Source organism: Thalassophryne amazonica, chromosome 3 (assembly GCF_902500255.1).
Source record: "Thalassophryne amazonica chromosome 3, fThaAma1.1, whole genome shotgun sequence".
NCBI lineage: Eukaryota > Metazoa > Chordata > Actinopteri > Batrachoidiformes > Batrachoididae > Thalassophryne > Thalassophryne amazonica.
The window spans coordinates 12,735,116-12,749,129 of record NC_047105.1 but is presented as its reverse complement, the minus strand read 5'-3'; the positions used below and the strand labels follow the sequence as shown (position 1 = coordinate 12,749,129).

General features: G+C 41.4%; 1 protein-coding gene across 2 annotated transcripts in view; it reads left to right on the top strand.

Annotated features, from left to right (window-relative positions):
• The window catches only part of hp1bp3 (heterochromatin protein 1, binding protein 3), a 48,174-nt gene extending 39,301 nt beyond the window's left edge, over positions 1 to 8,873 (top strand). For both annotated transcript variants that reach the window (XM_034165857.1, XM_034165856.1), the window contains 4 exons: positions 1,376 to 1,487; positions 2,522 to 2,673; positions 7,373 to 7,936; positions 7,967 to 8,873. In XM_034165857.1, the coding sequence (XP_034021748.1) occupies positions 1,376 to 1,487; positions 2,522 to 2,673; positions 7,373 to 7,926 (818 nt within the window). In that variant the 3' untranslated portion in view covers positions 7,927 to 7,936; positions 7,967 to 8,873. The remainder of the gene's footprint in view (positions 1 to 1,375; positions 1,488 to 2,521; positions 2,674 to 7,372; positions 7,937 to 7,966) is intronic.
• Positions 8,874 to 14,014: the final 5,141 nt, after the last annotated feature.

Sequence of the window (14,014 nt, the reverse complement as noted above, 5' to 3'; positions counted from 1 at the left end):
CAGCGCTGTGGCCACGGATCATGCTCGATAGACCAGCAATCCCGCAAAAGCGGGATTTGTATTGATTATTATGTAGTATAATCAGGAAAGTGTTATTTATCTAACATATGCATTGATTTGTATGATGGCACTGTTTATCAGGCCGATCATATTCATTTTTATGTGGATTCCAGTGCTGGTTCATTTTGGCGTATAGTTTACACCACCTCTCGACCTGGTGTATATTTTCAGCGCAGCGTACGCCAACGACCACATTGATAAATGCCAAGTGGCGCAGCCGTTTTGGCGTACACCCCATATACGCTCAAATATCGCCGTACGCACGTTGATACATGAGGCCCAGTGTCTGTGCAATGTGTGAAGTGTGTATTTGTTGGCTCCACCGCGTCACCGACTGTTGCTTCATAGCACCGATTCAGTAGCAGCTCACCGACCGCCACCCGACGTTGTTGTTGGTGATATGAGTTTCAGCACATGGAAATGAGATGCTGTTGGTGTCTTATACGCTGTGCTTTGTTGTCATGACACTGCCCCATAGTGGCAATAGAAACTCAGCAGACGTGTAACAGTCTGTGCACTTGGAGCAAGATGGTGCTGCTGTGTGTCAGCAAAGTAGTAAAAATAAATACTAATATGCTGGTGGTACTTGGCAATATTTAAAATACTCCATGACCAGGGCTCTAGCTAGGACCATTTTAAAACACCTAATTGCCTTGTTTGAAAAAGAGCTGAACCTGGACTGATTTGTTAAACCTGCTCTTTTAAATGAAAAACTTTGTGAATCAATTTTACTTTCCTCTTTCACTGACGCTGTGCCCTCCCCCCCCCCCCCCCCCTCTCTCTCTCTCTCTCTCTCTCTCCCTCTCCCTGTAATAGCTCACATGTCTGCTGTTTTTTGAACTCTGAGCTTTTTGGAAACACAAAGCCTTTCAACTGTAAAATAAACTGTAAATTTCTGAATGTATCATCAGATACGGACACAGAAGGACGTCTGGATTATTTAATGTAGAATTTTTATGGCGGGTCTTTTTATCAGTTCAGAGCACAGCAGGGACACTGTTTTCAGCTGCTGCCCTTTACAGCACTGTGGCCACAGAACGCACTGACTCTGATCTCTGCTCTCTGTTTGCGATTTGATACAAAGAAAATGAGAAATATATTTCTTATTACTTTAATTATTGGTTTAAAATTGCAAAACTATGACTCTACTATAAGCTTGAAATACGATCAGATTGGTACATTTTCAGCAACATTTCAGTTCATTTTTCAGAAATTCTGTGCTGGGTGGCACAGCCAGTTTGAACCAGAGATCTGGGTGGAAATTTGCAGTACCTTTTTTTTATTATTATTATTATATTTCTGCTCTTTTCTTTAGTGGCCCATCTGAGAAGGACGCTGACAAAGTGTAAAGTCCTCGGCTGGATGGAGCAGATCACTGGTCACGGCTTCAATGGGACGTACCGGCTCTCCTTCCCTTTCTATCCGAGGTAAATCTACGACAGTATTTCTGTGGTAGCCTGTGATACCTGAGAATGTTTCCTTTTCTGTTGACACTTTGAAGATTTTAAAAGCCTTTTGGTTTCCTGTTTAGTGTTGTCTGAGTTGTCTTAATGTTTAATGTGTTCGTATACAGCCTGACTAAAGTTAGCACAGACTGTTTAAACTTAGGCCGCGCTGCAAGATTTCTTTTTCTTTCACTTGGGAATAATCACAAACAACGGTGCACATTTATTGATGTTATCTTTGGAGGTTTTAAGGCTGTTGCACGCGTAAAACTGCTGTTTGCCACCTTGATGGTGAACGGACGCATTTACATTATTGTTTACGCTAAAATAGCAGCCAGACCTTCATGAAAATTTTTTTTTTTTTTTTTTTTGTGCATTTGCTGCTTCCTTGCTAATGCAGTGTAATTTACAGAAATAAAAAAATAATTAGGAAAAAATGCAGAATGAATGTAAGCTATGAATGATGGCATGGTAAGGTTTGAGCCACTGCAGTGCGTCCTGTGTTTGTCCAGTTGTCTGGATGAGTATTTTCATGCTTAAAAATTGAGTATTTTCAAGAATGAACCCTTGAAGCCATGCTTACATTTCCATCAGAGTTAAGTGTTTCTGTGTTCTGAGAGGAGTACGCCAGCAGTCCCAAAACAAAATGTTTCGAGACTTTTCTCGCTGACGGCACAACTGATTCCCCCCAAAACGTCTCGTCCACATCCTTGACTCTATTGACGTCCACACAGGCGTCGCCATAGACGCCACTCATTCATCGATGACTGTCCATGGGTGCATAACCCTCTGCCGTGAGGAACTCCGTAGGAGCTCATTGTTTCAAAGGCACGTCCATGTATGTTGCCAGTTCTTGTACAAGTTTCACTTCAACCCGTAGCTTCCTATTGAAATAATCTTGTTGGAAGCAGAACTTTTCAGCCAACCCTCATGAAACATTTGCTTTGTGTCTTGAGATATTTGCAGATGTGAAGACGCAGCAGAAATGTGTTTGAACTTTAAATGTTTCCCTGTAGCCCCACCATCCTCTATCCGGATAAATTCAAAGAACCACAGAAGACAAAGGAAGTTAAACGGAGGCAGACAGTTGATTCTGACGACGAAGAGTCTGAAGAGGAGGAGGAGGAGGAAGACGAAGAGTCTGAGGACGAGGCTCCTCCACCTAAAAAGTTTGTGTAAAGTTAAATTTGATCTGTACTTCATATTCAAACAGTGAATTTCAGTCACCGCTTTGCTTTACAGGCAAGGTGCGTGCGTGCGTGTCTGTCAGTCACTCTGCTGGTACAAATTGACCCCTTTCTCATAATGGACAAGTGTAGTAAGTCTTTTCTTTTGGGTGTGTCATTTAGGCAGAAATTGCTCAAAAACACCATAACTAGAGCACCGCATTCATTGAGCACAAACCTCCACCAGCACTAGTTTCCAATAGGGCAGCGCAGTCTTGTTTGAACCCCTATGTGATATCACAGGATTTGACCACATCTTGAGGACAGCCGGCATGAGTGTGGGAGTTTCATCACAGGATTTGACCACATCTTGAGGACAGCCGGCACGAGTGTGGAAGTTTCATCACAAATCATTCAGCCCGGTGTCGCTAACCAAACGGCCCCCCCTACAAATTGGTCCGCCCTACCTTAACTGTGCATGCGTCATTTCTGTGCGTCGGCCGCAGATCACCGATTATCACCTCATTTCTGCTTAAAACTGCACTACAATCAACTGTCTCAGCGACAGATATCTGAAGCTTTTGTATAACAATCATTTCCAAAAGACGTAGGAAACGATCAGAGCACAGCAGCTAGACAAGCTGCTGGTGCTGCGTTCACTGCGCCTCTGTCGTTTCAAAGCATCAGTAGCGACTCACCAATTATCGCCTCGTTTCTGCTTAAATCTGACTTTAGAGTGATTTAAGTAGGGCTGTGAAAACTCCGCAGATCCGTGAAATTCTGCAGATTTCATCATGGGGTGTTAGTGTTAACTCTGTAATTGTGATCGTCACTGAGTTTTGAAAATGTCTATCACAATGTGTTCTCTTTTTTACAACATTGTGCAAGTTTTATAAGTCCACGGCTGTCTGCGGACACTGGTACAAATCTGTCCTCGGATCCGTGGAGTTTTGAGGAGAAAATCCCTCTCAAGCCTGGCTGTTGCGACAGTTGGCATAAAGCAGGACTGCTTGGTTGCTGCAGCGACGCTGTGTTGCTCCCGCGAGACGCTAAAGCTAAACATTGCATGTAGACATTGCAAATTTTTAGAGCTCTCAAGTTTTTAAAAGAATTGTTCAGCATGTGTGTGTCACGGACCGACGTCAGAGAGAGGGAAGATGGCGAGAAAGACAGTTTGAAAAAGTCTGATAAGGACAAGAATCCATGGAATCGTCGCTGGTTTCATCAACACACCTGAAAGATAAAAGAAACGGGAAAAGCAAACTGTGCCATCAGGAAACACAGTAAGAATTTTTCTCTCACTGGAAAATAAACATTGTGCTGTTCAAACAGGATTTTAGAAAAGATTGTGACTTTTTTCATTAATTTAGACTTTCTTTCATTGTAAAAAAAAAAAAAAAGACTGTGGCTTTGAATGAATTTACATGAATTTACACAAGAATGTAAATTACTTTTTCTTAATGTGGATTTTTTTTTTCATGGGAAAAGACACAGTGGCTTTGAGTGGATTTACAGGAATTTCCACAAGAATATGTTGCTTTTTTACTATAAGGTATGTTTTTGATATTTTCCCATGAGTTTGTGCAGGGGTGGTGGCCAAGTGGTTAATGCGCTTGGTTTCAGTTCAGAAGGCTCCGGGTTCAAATCCCACCCCTGCCACATTTCTCCATGTAACGTGGAGTTGCATCAGGAAGGGCATCCAGTGTAAAACCTGTGCCAATTCAACATGCAGTTCCACCTTGGATTTGCTGTGGCGACCCCGAGTGCAAACAAGGGAGCAGCCGAAGGGACTTTTCAAAATGTGTGTTTGCGACACCGGCTCGGTAAACTGAAAAGTATACTCGATGTCATCTAGCAGATCTGCTGGTTTAAGACGCAACGGGTTTAAAATGGTTTCCACATGTCCACTTTCCACCGCATTGTCACTTTTTCTTTGCATTTTCACTTTGTGTGTAGTTTGCCCAAAAGCTCAGAGAAAACACCGTGTTTCTGTACCCCTGGAGTAGAGAAATTACATCATATGTATCATATTTTACCCCTTAAGCGCCCGCCCTCAAACCAGACTGCACTGTCCAGTTCCACAAATTTTTGCCCTGGAAAAAAAATTTTCAAGGTCAAAATCCTGTTAGAAGAGGCTTTTCATAAGCTAAAATATAATACAAAATATAGATCAAAAGGGCTTTTCAATGTTAAAAAGAATCAAATGCCTGCTAAATCCACAATACGGATCAGATGTGGCTCAAACTTAGTCTATTCATTGAGAGTGACATTTTGCACCTCATTGCCACAAATAAGTGATTGAAGCACTTTTGATTGAGATTTAATGCAAACTGTACACAACATGGCCTTTTCAATATTAAATTCAAATGTCCACAACATCCATATGCCATGTCTAAGTAGAAAATCCACGCAAGTCTTTGTACATGAGGCCCCAGATCCGGATCAAACTTTGTTGGTCAGTAAAGGACACCATCCTATATCACACTCTAAAATATGAAAGAAATTTGATATTTTTTCACTGTTACGAATTTTTAAAAATTGACAGAGAAGTATGTTAGGGTAGTGCAGGACATGTACAAGACTAGTGTGACAGCGGTGAGATGTGCAGTAGGAATGACAGACTCATTCAAGGTGGACATGGGATTACACCAAGGATCAGCTCTGAGTCCTTTCTTGTTTGCAGTGGTGATGACAGGTTGACGGATGAGATAAGACAGGAGTCCCCATGGACTATGTTGTTTGCAGATGACATTGTGGTCTGTAGTGAGAGTAGAGAGCAAGTTGAGTCTCGTCTGGAGAGGTGGAGATATGCTTTGGAGAGAAGGGGAATGAAAGTCAGTAGAAGCAAGACTGAGTACATGTGTGTGAATGAGAGGGAGCCCAGTGGAATAGTGCAGTTACAAGGAGTAGAAGTGGTGAAAGTAGATGAGTTTAAATATTTGGGATCAACTGTTCAAAGTAATGGAGAGTGTAGTAGAGCAGTGAAGAAGAGAGTGCAGGCAGGATGGAGAAAGGTGGCAGGAGTGATTTGTGACAAGACAGTAGTGAGACCAGCTATGTTGTACGGCTTAGAGACGGTGGCACTAACAAAAAGACAGGTGGCAGAGCTGAAGATGTTGAGATTCTCTTTGGAGTGACAAGAATGGACAAGATTAGGAATGAACATATCAGAGGAACAGCTCAGGTGGGACGGTTTGGAGACAAAGTCAGAGAGGCAAGATTGAGATGGTTTGGACATGTGCAGAAGAGGGACCCAGGGTATATATAAGGATGGAGCCACCAGGTAGGAGGAGAAGAGGGAAGCCAAAGAGGAGGTTTATGGATGTGCTGAGAGACGACATGCAGGTGGTTGGTGTGACAGAGGAAGATACAGAGGACAGGGTGAGATGGAAACGATTGATCTGCTGTGGCCACCCCTAACGGGAACAGCCGAAAGACAAAGAAGATGATGAATTTTTAAAAATTCATTCCGTGTTAAAGATAGGATTTTTCCTGAGTTTGACCTTTGACCTTGGAAATTGAGTCAGTTCTTGCGTATCAGGAACCAGGATTTGAATCTTGAGTAAAAATTTCATATTATATGAAAAGTTGTGGGTTCCAGGCTGTTCATAAACAAACAATAGTGAAACAGAACCTCTGCATCTCCTTTAACTCATTGAGTGCCAGCCATTTTAAAAGTTCAGAACATCCCAGTGCCAGGATTTTTCAGCATTTGAGTGTTTTTTTCAAGACCCATAGAAAATTGAGTTCTATGTCCATGTCAACAACAAACATACCAAAAGAAACTTCAGACTTTCCTTTATCATCAGAAAAATTCTTTAGTAATTGTCTGCAGAACATGGGTGGGTATCACTAAAAATGCTGATTTCTGACAAAAAACTAAGAAAATTGGCTTTTTGTGACAAGCAACATTTCAAGGAGAAAATGTCTTTGATTATAATTGTTTTTGCTTCAGTGACATCTCAAACATTATGAAAAATGATCCTATTGTATAATGCACCAAAAAAAAAAATGTCAGGGGAGGGACTCCGTCTGTCTCTTCTCTCGGCGGCACGTCTTTTCCCTCTGGCTCCCGCGTATCGGACCTTTTTATTTTTTCCAAAAACCTGATGGATTTGAATCACGTGTGCTTGCATGAGCCTGTCGATTGCGTCATTTGCTTGTAAGCAGCCTTCGTGTGAGGTGTGTGTCGTGCGCTCTGCGTTGTTTCATTCCAAGGAAGAAGACGGCACGACTGGAGCAGCACGACAGACACTGGGCGACAGCCAGGTGGAAACCAGTCGGATTAGGAGGGGTACAACCGTAAGACGTCCGCACAACGGTGGAGAGTGAGCCAGCCGCGCTCCGGTCCACACTCATACTGCTACCACCCACAGAATGGGTTCCCTTGTGATTACAACTGTAATTTTTTTTTACACAAGCTAGATCAACTGATTTACCCCCCCCCCCCCATAAAAAAATGTAATTGGCGCGATAACACGTCTTTGGCGCTGAGCGTTACTATCTGAAAAGACGTGTTTAAGCGTCAATGGCACTCAATGAGTTAATACGGCCTGTTGATAGTCAAATATTTCCACTGTTAGTGTCTGGTTATAAATAGTGACTTGGTCCAAATCCAGCAATTCCCAGAAGACTTTCAGCATTTGTTTTTCCATAATCCATAAGTACTGCTTCTTCTTTAAAATGTTCTTAGGAAAGGTCAGAGACGTCCTCAACCCAAGTCGCATCGTCCTCCGCCTGCAAAGAAATCTAAAAGCAGAAGTTCATCAAAAGCTAAAGCAAAAGGATCTGCCCTCGCAAAAAAGTCTCCGGCAAAGAAAGTCGCACCTAAAGATAAGAAACCTGCAGCCAAGGCAAAGAAACAAGTGTCCAAGGAGGAATCGCCTCCGCCACCGCCACCTAAAACCACACCGGTAAAGAGGGGATCTCCTGCAAAAAAGCCCAAAACGCCAGCTGTTAAAAAGCTGACCAAAAGGGGGTCTAAGCGGGGCACAGCCAAAGACTCGTCCTCTGAGGAGCCCGCCCCTGAAAGGGAAATGACCAGAAGTGCATCCAAGCGGCAGAAGGCTGAGGAGTCTTCCCCAGAGGAGCCGGCAGCTAAACGGAAGGTGCCCAAAGGCGGATCCAAGAAACCAGAGCCTGAAGAGTCCCCGCCCAGAGAGTCCGAAGAGTCCTCAACTGAGGAGCCTGTGAGCAAACGGGGGGCAAAAGGCAGCAAGAAGGCCACTCGTAAAACCAAGAGAGGAAAAATCTGAGCTGAGGAGCGCCCGTCATCACGTGGGCCGTGCTGAATATGCAGCAATCCGCTGCTTTGTTACAGTTGTCTCTTTCTTATTGTTTTTGCCTTTAAAAAGAAAAAAAAAGGATGGGCCGTTGTAGGTTTTATTTTATATTCTAGAATAGCAACATTATCCTACAAGGTAAGTTCACTGTACGTTGAGATCTGAAATTGATTACGTCTGTTTAATTGTGTAGAAAAGCTGAGTTATTGTGGCGGTAAAGTTTGAGTGAGAACCGTCAGGCTGTGTCTAGAGCCGTGTAGTGATTTTGTTTTTATAACTCTTCCTCATCCACTCCTCAGATGTTGGCAGCGCACATTCCTAATGTCAAGTCCAACAATATCAGTGTTCTGGAGGAGAAAGACCGATTAAAAAAAAGTGGGCTTTAAGTGTAAAAACTATTTTAATCCATTATCCTGTGTGTCCTGCAACAAATTACTATTTTGGCCAAACAGTATGTTGTCATCAGTCATCTACATCTGTTTATAGTTGATAGTGTTTCCATCTTTAAATTTTATTTTTCTTTTTGAGAAATGATTACGGTAGCTTCTTAAAAAGGTGACATCCTCAGGTGATGATTTGAGGGGTGAAGAGAACAAAAACACCACTTCAGAACAAGATGCATTGGGAGTTTTTATATATATGTTTTTGCTTTTCTTTTCCCCCGTGTGTGCAAAACGAATTTATTTTATGGCTTCACTTACAGAACTGTGTGAAATGTGTATCGTGAATAAGGAGGATAATAGCCCATACACACCCTGCATGCTTGTATTTCTTGTGTTGTTCAGTTTTTTTTTCCAAGTCATGAATAAAATGACTATATTTCTAATCTCTTGCAGTTAAATATATTTTTGTTTTTCTATTCGGCAATGGACAGATGCACTGTAACAATGTTTCTAAATAAAATGGTCCTGATTCTTCCAAAGAAAGTCCCTTTAGTCTTCTATAGCACAACTGCAAATGTTTCTCCAACAGCCACCAAAAAAATCAAAATTTTAGGCTTTCTTTGGCCAATCTCTGTTAAGAAATTCATTAATTGTTTTATAATCCTACCAAGAAACATTGGCGAACCATAAATTTGGTATTAAACCATCTGCTTTGATACAACATTGTGAGGAACAAAGTTATAACTTTTTTCTGTATAGTTTGGAAACTTATTTTTATACTATCTAAAGTAAACTTTTTATTCCTTTAAAAATTGTCTTCCTCAAAACAATCCCAGTAAATTTATTAAGATAAATATTCCCTAAAAAGTGATTCAGGCACTTTTGATTGAGATCAAACAATTTATCCGCTTGCATTATATAAAGGTTTCTGACATTCTATAGCTTGATATATTTCTTGATGCAAACTTTATATTTTCTAATTAGGAGTCTGTTCATTTAGGTTCCTGGTGTAATTTTGATTTGTTAAACGGCATTTTAATTATTTTGAAAAATTGGCGAAATTAGAAATCCAAAAAAGTGTCGTCGTCCCCCCCCCCCACCCAAAAAATATGGTTATGGCCACCATCTTGGATTTCCAAAATTGTAGCTCGCACAGTCAGCCAAAGTAATTAGTATTTCTGCATCCTTGCCCTCTAAAATCATTGCGTGACATCGGTCGTAATCCTAGGTTAACTAGAAGTCCTGGAATTGAAAAGCTAGTTTTCAAAGGTTTCCATTTGCCCTATTGAGCTTTCAAATCTCACAAAACTTCGGAGAGTTTGCCACGAGGTCTCATTAACATCGAGAACTACATTGAAACGCTCTGATCAGGCTGCGCTTTAACCGCTGTACACAGACAACAGCATTAACATAGCAACATAAAACTCTTTTTCTATTGTGCCTAAAACTCTTGTGAATATGTTATCTGGGTTTTTTTGATGTTTTGTCATTGTACGTTACCATGACAGAAGCTCAGGTTGTTCCTCCGTTATTTTCAATAGGAGTTGCTGTGAGCCCCGGTCACTTCTTGTTCATATTGTTCTGGGGGAAAGTGAAGTTTGCTCTTTAACACCCTGATCATTGTCCTTTACAGCACTGTTTGTCCTCTTTGTTACAGAGTAATTTATATAAAATGTCTGAAATTCAGTTTGTTAAATTCTACACAGTTGAAACGCAGTAGACACGGATTATTTGGAATATTTCTTTTAACAAGTTTTCAAGGTCTCATGCAGCAGTCTTAATTACGTGATGAAAAGCATAAAAAAAATTCTATTTTAGTTGTATAATGTTCATTTGCAATTATGTGGATTCTCTACACTTATAACTGCAGCAACTCTCTGGCACACAAGGGATTATGGGATATCTCAATAGGGCAAATTTTTTTAAATTCAAGATGGCCGTCATAACCGCTGGGGAAAAAATTTCTTTGGATTCGTCATTGCATGAGCTGTCCAAAAAATGTATAGTTTGTTGAATCTCCCCCAAAAAATTACACAAGGAGCGTATTTCTGAAGGTTGCCAGTTTAGAAAAAATTAACACTTTTTTAATGCATAATGCAAATAAGATATATAAAAACGGATTTCCACAAATCTAAGAAAAAAAAAGTTAATGAACCTATGAATCATTACATAAGGAACTTGATGTTCTGCCACCTGATATTTTATGAACTGTGTGTGCAACTGTTAGAAAATGAGAGAAAGAAAAGTCTGAATGTTGTGGAGAGATTAAATCAAAATACAAGAGATGGGATGAAAAGTGGAAAGGCAGTTGGTCCAGATAACATTCCAGTGGAGGCATGGAAATGTTGAGAGAGAGCAGTGGAGTTTTTAACCAGATTGTTTAATAAAATCTCACAAAGTGAGAATTCCTGAGGAGTGGAGATGAAGTTTGTGGATTCCTATTTTTAAGAACAAAGTTGATGTGCAGAACTGCAAAAACTAGTCATTAAGCTGATCAGCCACAGCATGAACTTAAGTGAAAGGGCAGCAGAAGCTGGGGTTAGAAAACAAGTGAAGATCTATGAGCAGCAATATGGGTTCATGCTGATAAAGCACTACAGATGCAATGTTTGCTCTGAGAGTACTGATGAAGTATAGAGGAGGAGTTGCATTGTGGGTTTAACACTATAGCAATGCTACAAAAATGTACAGAATGTATGAGCTAAGATAAATAAATGATGATAAATGGTGATAGCAACAATCTAGAGTTCTAAAAGTTCTTGATGAGGCTAACAGCAGAGGGGAAAAGACTTCTTATGGCGGGAGGTTCTGGTGGTATTGTTTGAGAAAATCTGGAGTGGCAGAGAAGTATGAGGGTAGTGCAGGACATGTACAAGGATAGTGAAACTGGTGAGATGTGCATTAGGAATGACGGATTCATTCAAGGTGGAGGTGGGATTACACAATTGGATCAGTTTGAGTCCTTTCTTGTTTGCAATGGCAATGGACAGGTTGACTGATGACATCAGGCAGGAGGCTTCATGGACTATGATGTTTGCAGATGACATTGTGATCTGTAGTGAGAGTACAGAGCAGGTTGGGTCTAGCCTGGAATTGTGGAGATATGCTCTGGAGAGCAGGGGAATGAAAGTCAGTTGGCGCAAGACTGAGTACATGTTTGTGAATGAGAAGGAGCCCAGTGGAATAGTGCAGTTACAAGAAGTGGTAAAAGTAGATCACTTTAAATAATTTGGTTCAAATGTCCAAAGTAATGTTAAGTGTGGTAGAGTGGTGAAGAAGATAGTGCATACAGGGTGGAGGAAGGTGGCAGTAGTGATTTGCGATCGAAGAATATCTGCGAGTCACCCTCTGCACAAAGCCATCAGCAACCAGAGCCTCTTCAGCCACAGACTGCTCCTTCATAAGTGTAGGACCAACAGACTGAAAAACTCCTCTGTCCCGCGCCATCAGACTGTACAGCTCCTTATTTGGGGGAGGAGGATTAACAGGAAGACTGAGGTCGGCAATGAGAGGAACACTACCAGCCAGTAAACCGATATTGATCAGTATGTGTGGTATTTATATTTGCAAACTTTTGACACTGTGTGCTTCTTACCCTGTGTGCTGCTATACAATGCTGCTGGAACCTTAATTTCCCTGAGGGAGTCTTCCCAATGGATCAATACATTTCTTTCAAATCTAATATCAGCAAGAGTGAAGGGGAAAGTCTACAAGACAGTAGCAAGACCAGCTATGTTGTATGGCTTAGAGACGGCACTAACAAAAAGACAGGAAACAGAGCTGGATGTGGCAGAGCTGAAGATGCTGTGATTCTCTGGGAGTACTGGGGATGGACAGGATTAGGGATGGGTATTAAGATTTTATTCATCAATGCCATTATCGATCCGATTCCTTATCGATACCTCGTGAATTTTGTACTAAAAGTAGGCTTTACAGGTTTTCTATGTATTTCATTGAGTCTTAAATAAATATGAAATTGGTCACTGTGTCCTTGATCTCTGGACATAAATAAAAATAAAACGGTGTTTCGCTTTGAATTTATTAATTCCAACTGGATTCTAACTTGACTCGTCAGAGAGCCGCGCAGTGTTTGGAGCTGTGTGAACAGAACGGAGGACGACTCTTGTTTCTTTCTCGCAACAAGACAGGAGTCCCAGTTAGTAACTTTAATCTGCACAAAAGTGATTCACGATTGACATATTCGGGGATAAAAGTGGTGAAAAACAAAAAAAGCTGAAACCCAAAATTACCCCCCAACACCACACACATATGAAAAATGTTTGAATTCTAGAAGCTCTGAAATGCAATCTGGGACTATTCCAGACAATAAACTGCAGTGAGTGCAGCATCCATCCATTTAGGTGAGAAAAAAAAACCCAACTTTCCTTATTCAGATTCATTCCAGTAGTATTCTGCTCTTACTAGGATGCAGCAGTTTTCTGTATGTATTTATGTTCATTGTTAGTTGCTTTATTTTCTGTTGTGTTTCTATTCAGGTTCTTTTTGTCTATCTAAAATTGTATATAATCATTAGATTATTAATATATAAACAAAAATAAATTTAAGAAATACTACAATTTGAAAACAAATGCACCCGAACGTGATGCAACTGCTTAATGCTAACTTTTAACATTGAAAATGCCATAGACATGCTAACGCGTTAGCATCGCTCCCGTTTTTAAGTTATAAAATACATCAACTGTTTCAGAAGACCATAACAGGTCGGTTTAGCGTAGAAAAGGTAAATAATACTCAGATGTATACACTTTAGGGTTAAGCGAAAGAATAAACGAAGCAATAGATCGAAGCATTGCTTCAATCTGCGAACCACTGCTTTGATTGGTTCAAGGTTCAAAGCAAAGCCGCGCTGCAGAAAAGTTGATTACAGACCCGCTGCAGGGTCTGTAATCCATCCATTTTCTTCCGCTTTATCCGGAGTCGGGTCGCGCGGGCAACAGCTCAAGCAAAACCGCCCAGACCTCCTGATCCACACACACCTCCCCCAGCTCCTCCGGGGAAACCCCAAGGCGTTCACAAGCCAGCCGAGAGATGTAGTCCCTCCAGCGTGTCCTGGGTCTTCCCGGGGCCTCCTCCCAATGGGACGTGCCCGGTCTGTAATCAATGTAGTGAAATTACCATTTTCCTGACAAACACCCCCCAAAACAACGGCCACTCTGAAGGACCGATAACAGAATCGTTAAGCACAAAGCTTACTGATGTCGGTGGATCGAATCCTTTCTTAACGATACCTGGAAAGGAACCGGTTCTCGATACCCATCCCTAGACAGGATCAGGAATGAACATATCAGAGGGACAGCTCAGGTGGGATTGTTTGGAGACAAAGTCAGAGAGGAAAGATTGCGGTTTGTACATGTGCAGAGGACGAACCCAGGGTATATAGGGAGAAGGATACTGAGGATGGAGCCAAGTCGCTGAGGGAGGACATGCAAGTGGTTGGTGTGACAGGACAGACTGAGATGGAAACAATTGATCTGCTGTGGCTCCCCCTAACGGGAGCACCTGAAAGAGGAAGTGTACAACTGCTTTCATATTTATTGTGCACATTCTGTGAACTGCAGAGCATTATATTACGTACAAATTCACTGGCGTGTTCTTTAACCTCAGAAGGTCAAAGGTGAGTCTCCGGGTTGATAACGTGGCTGTTTGATGTAAAAACA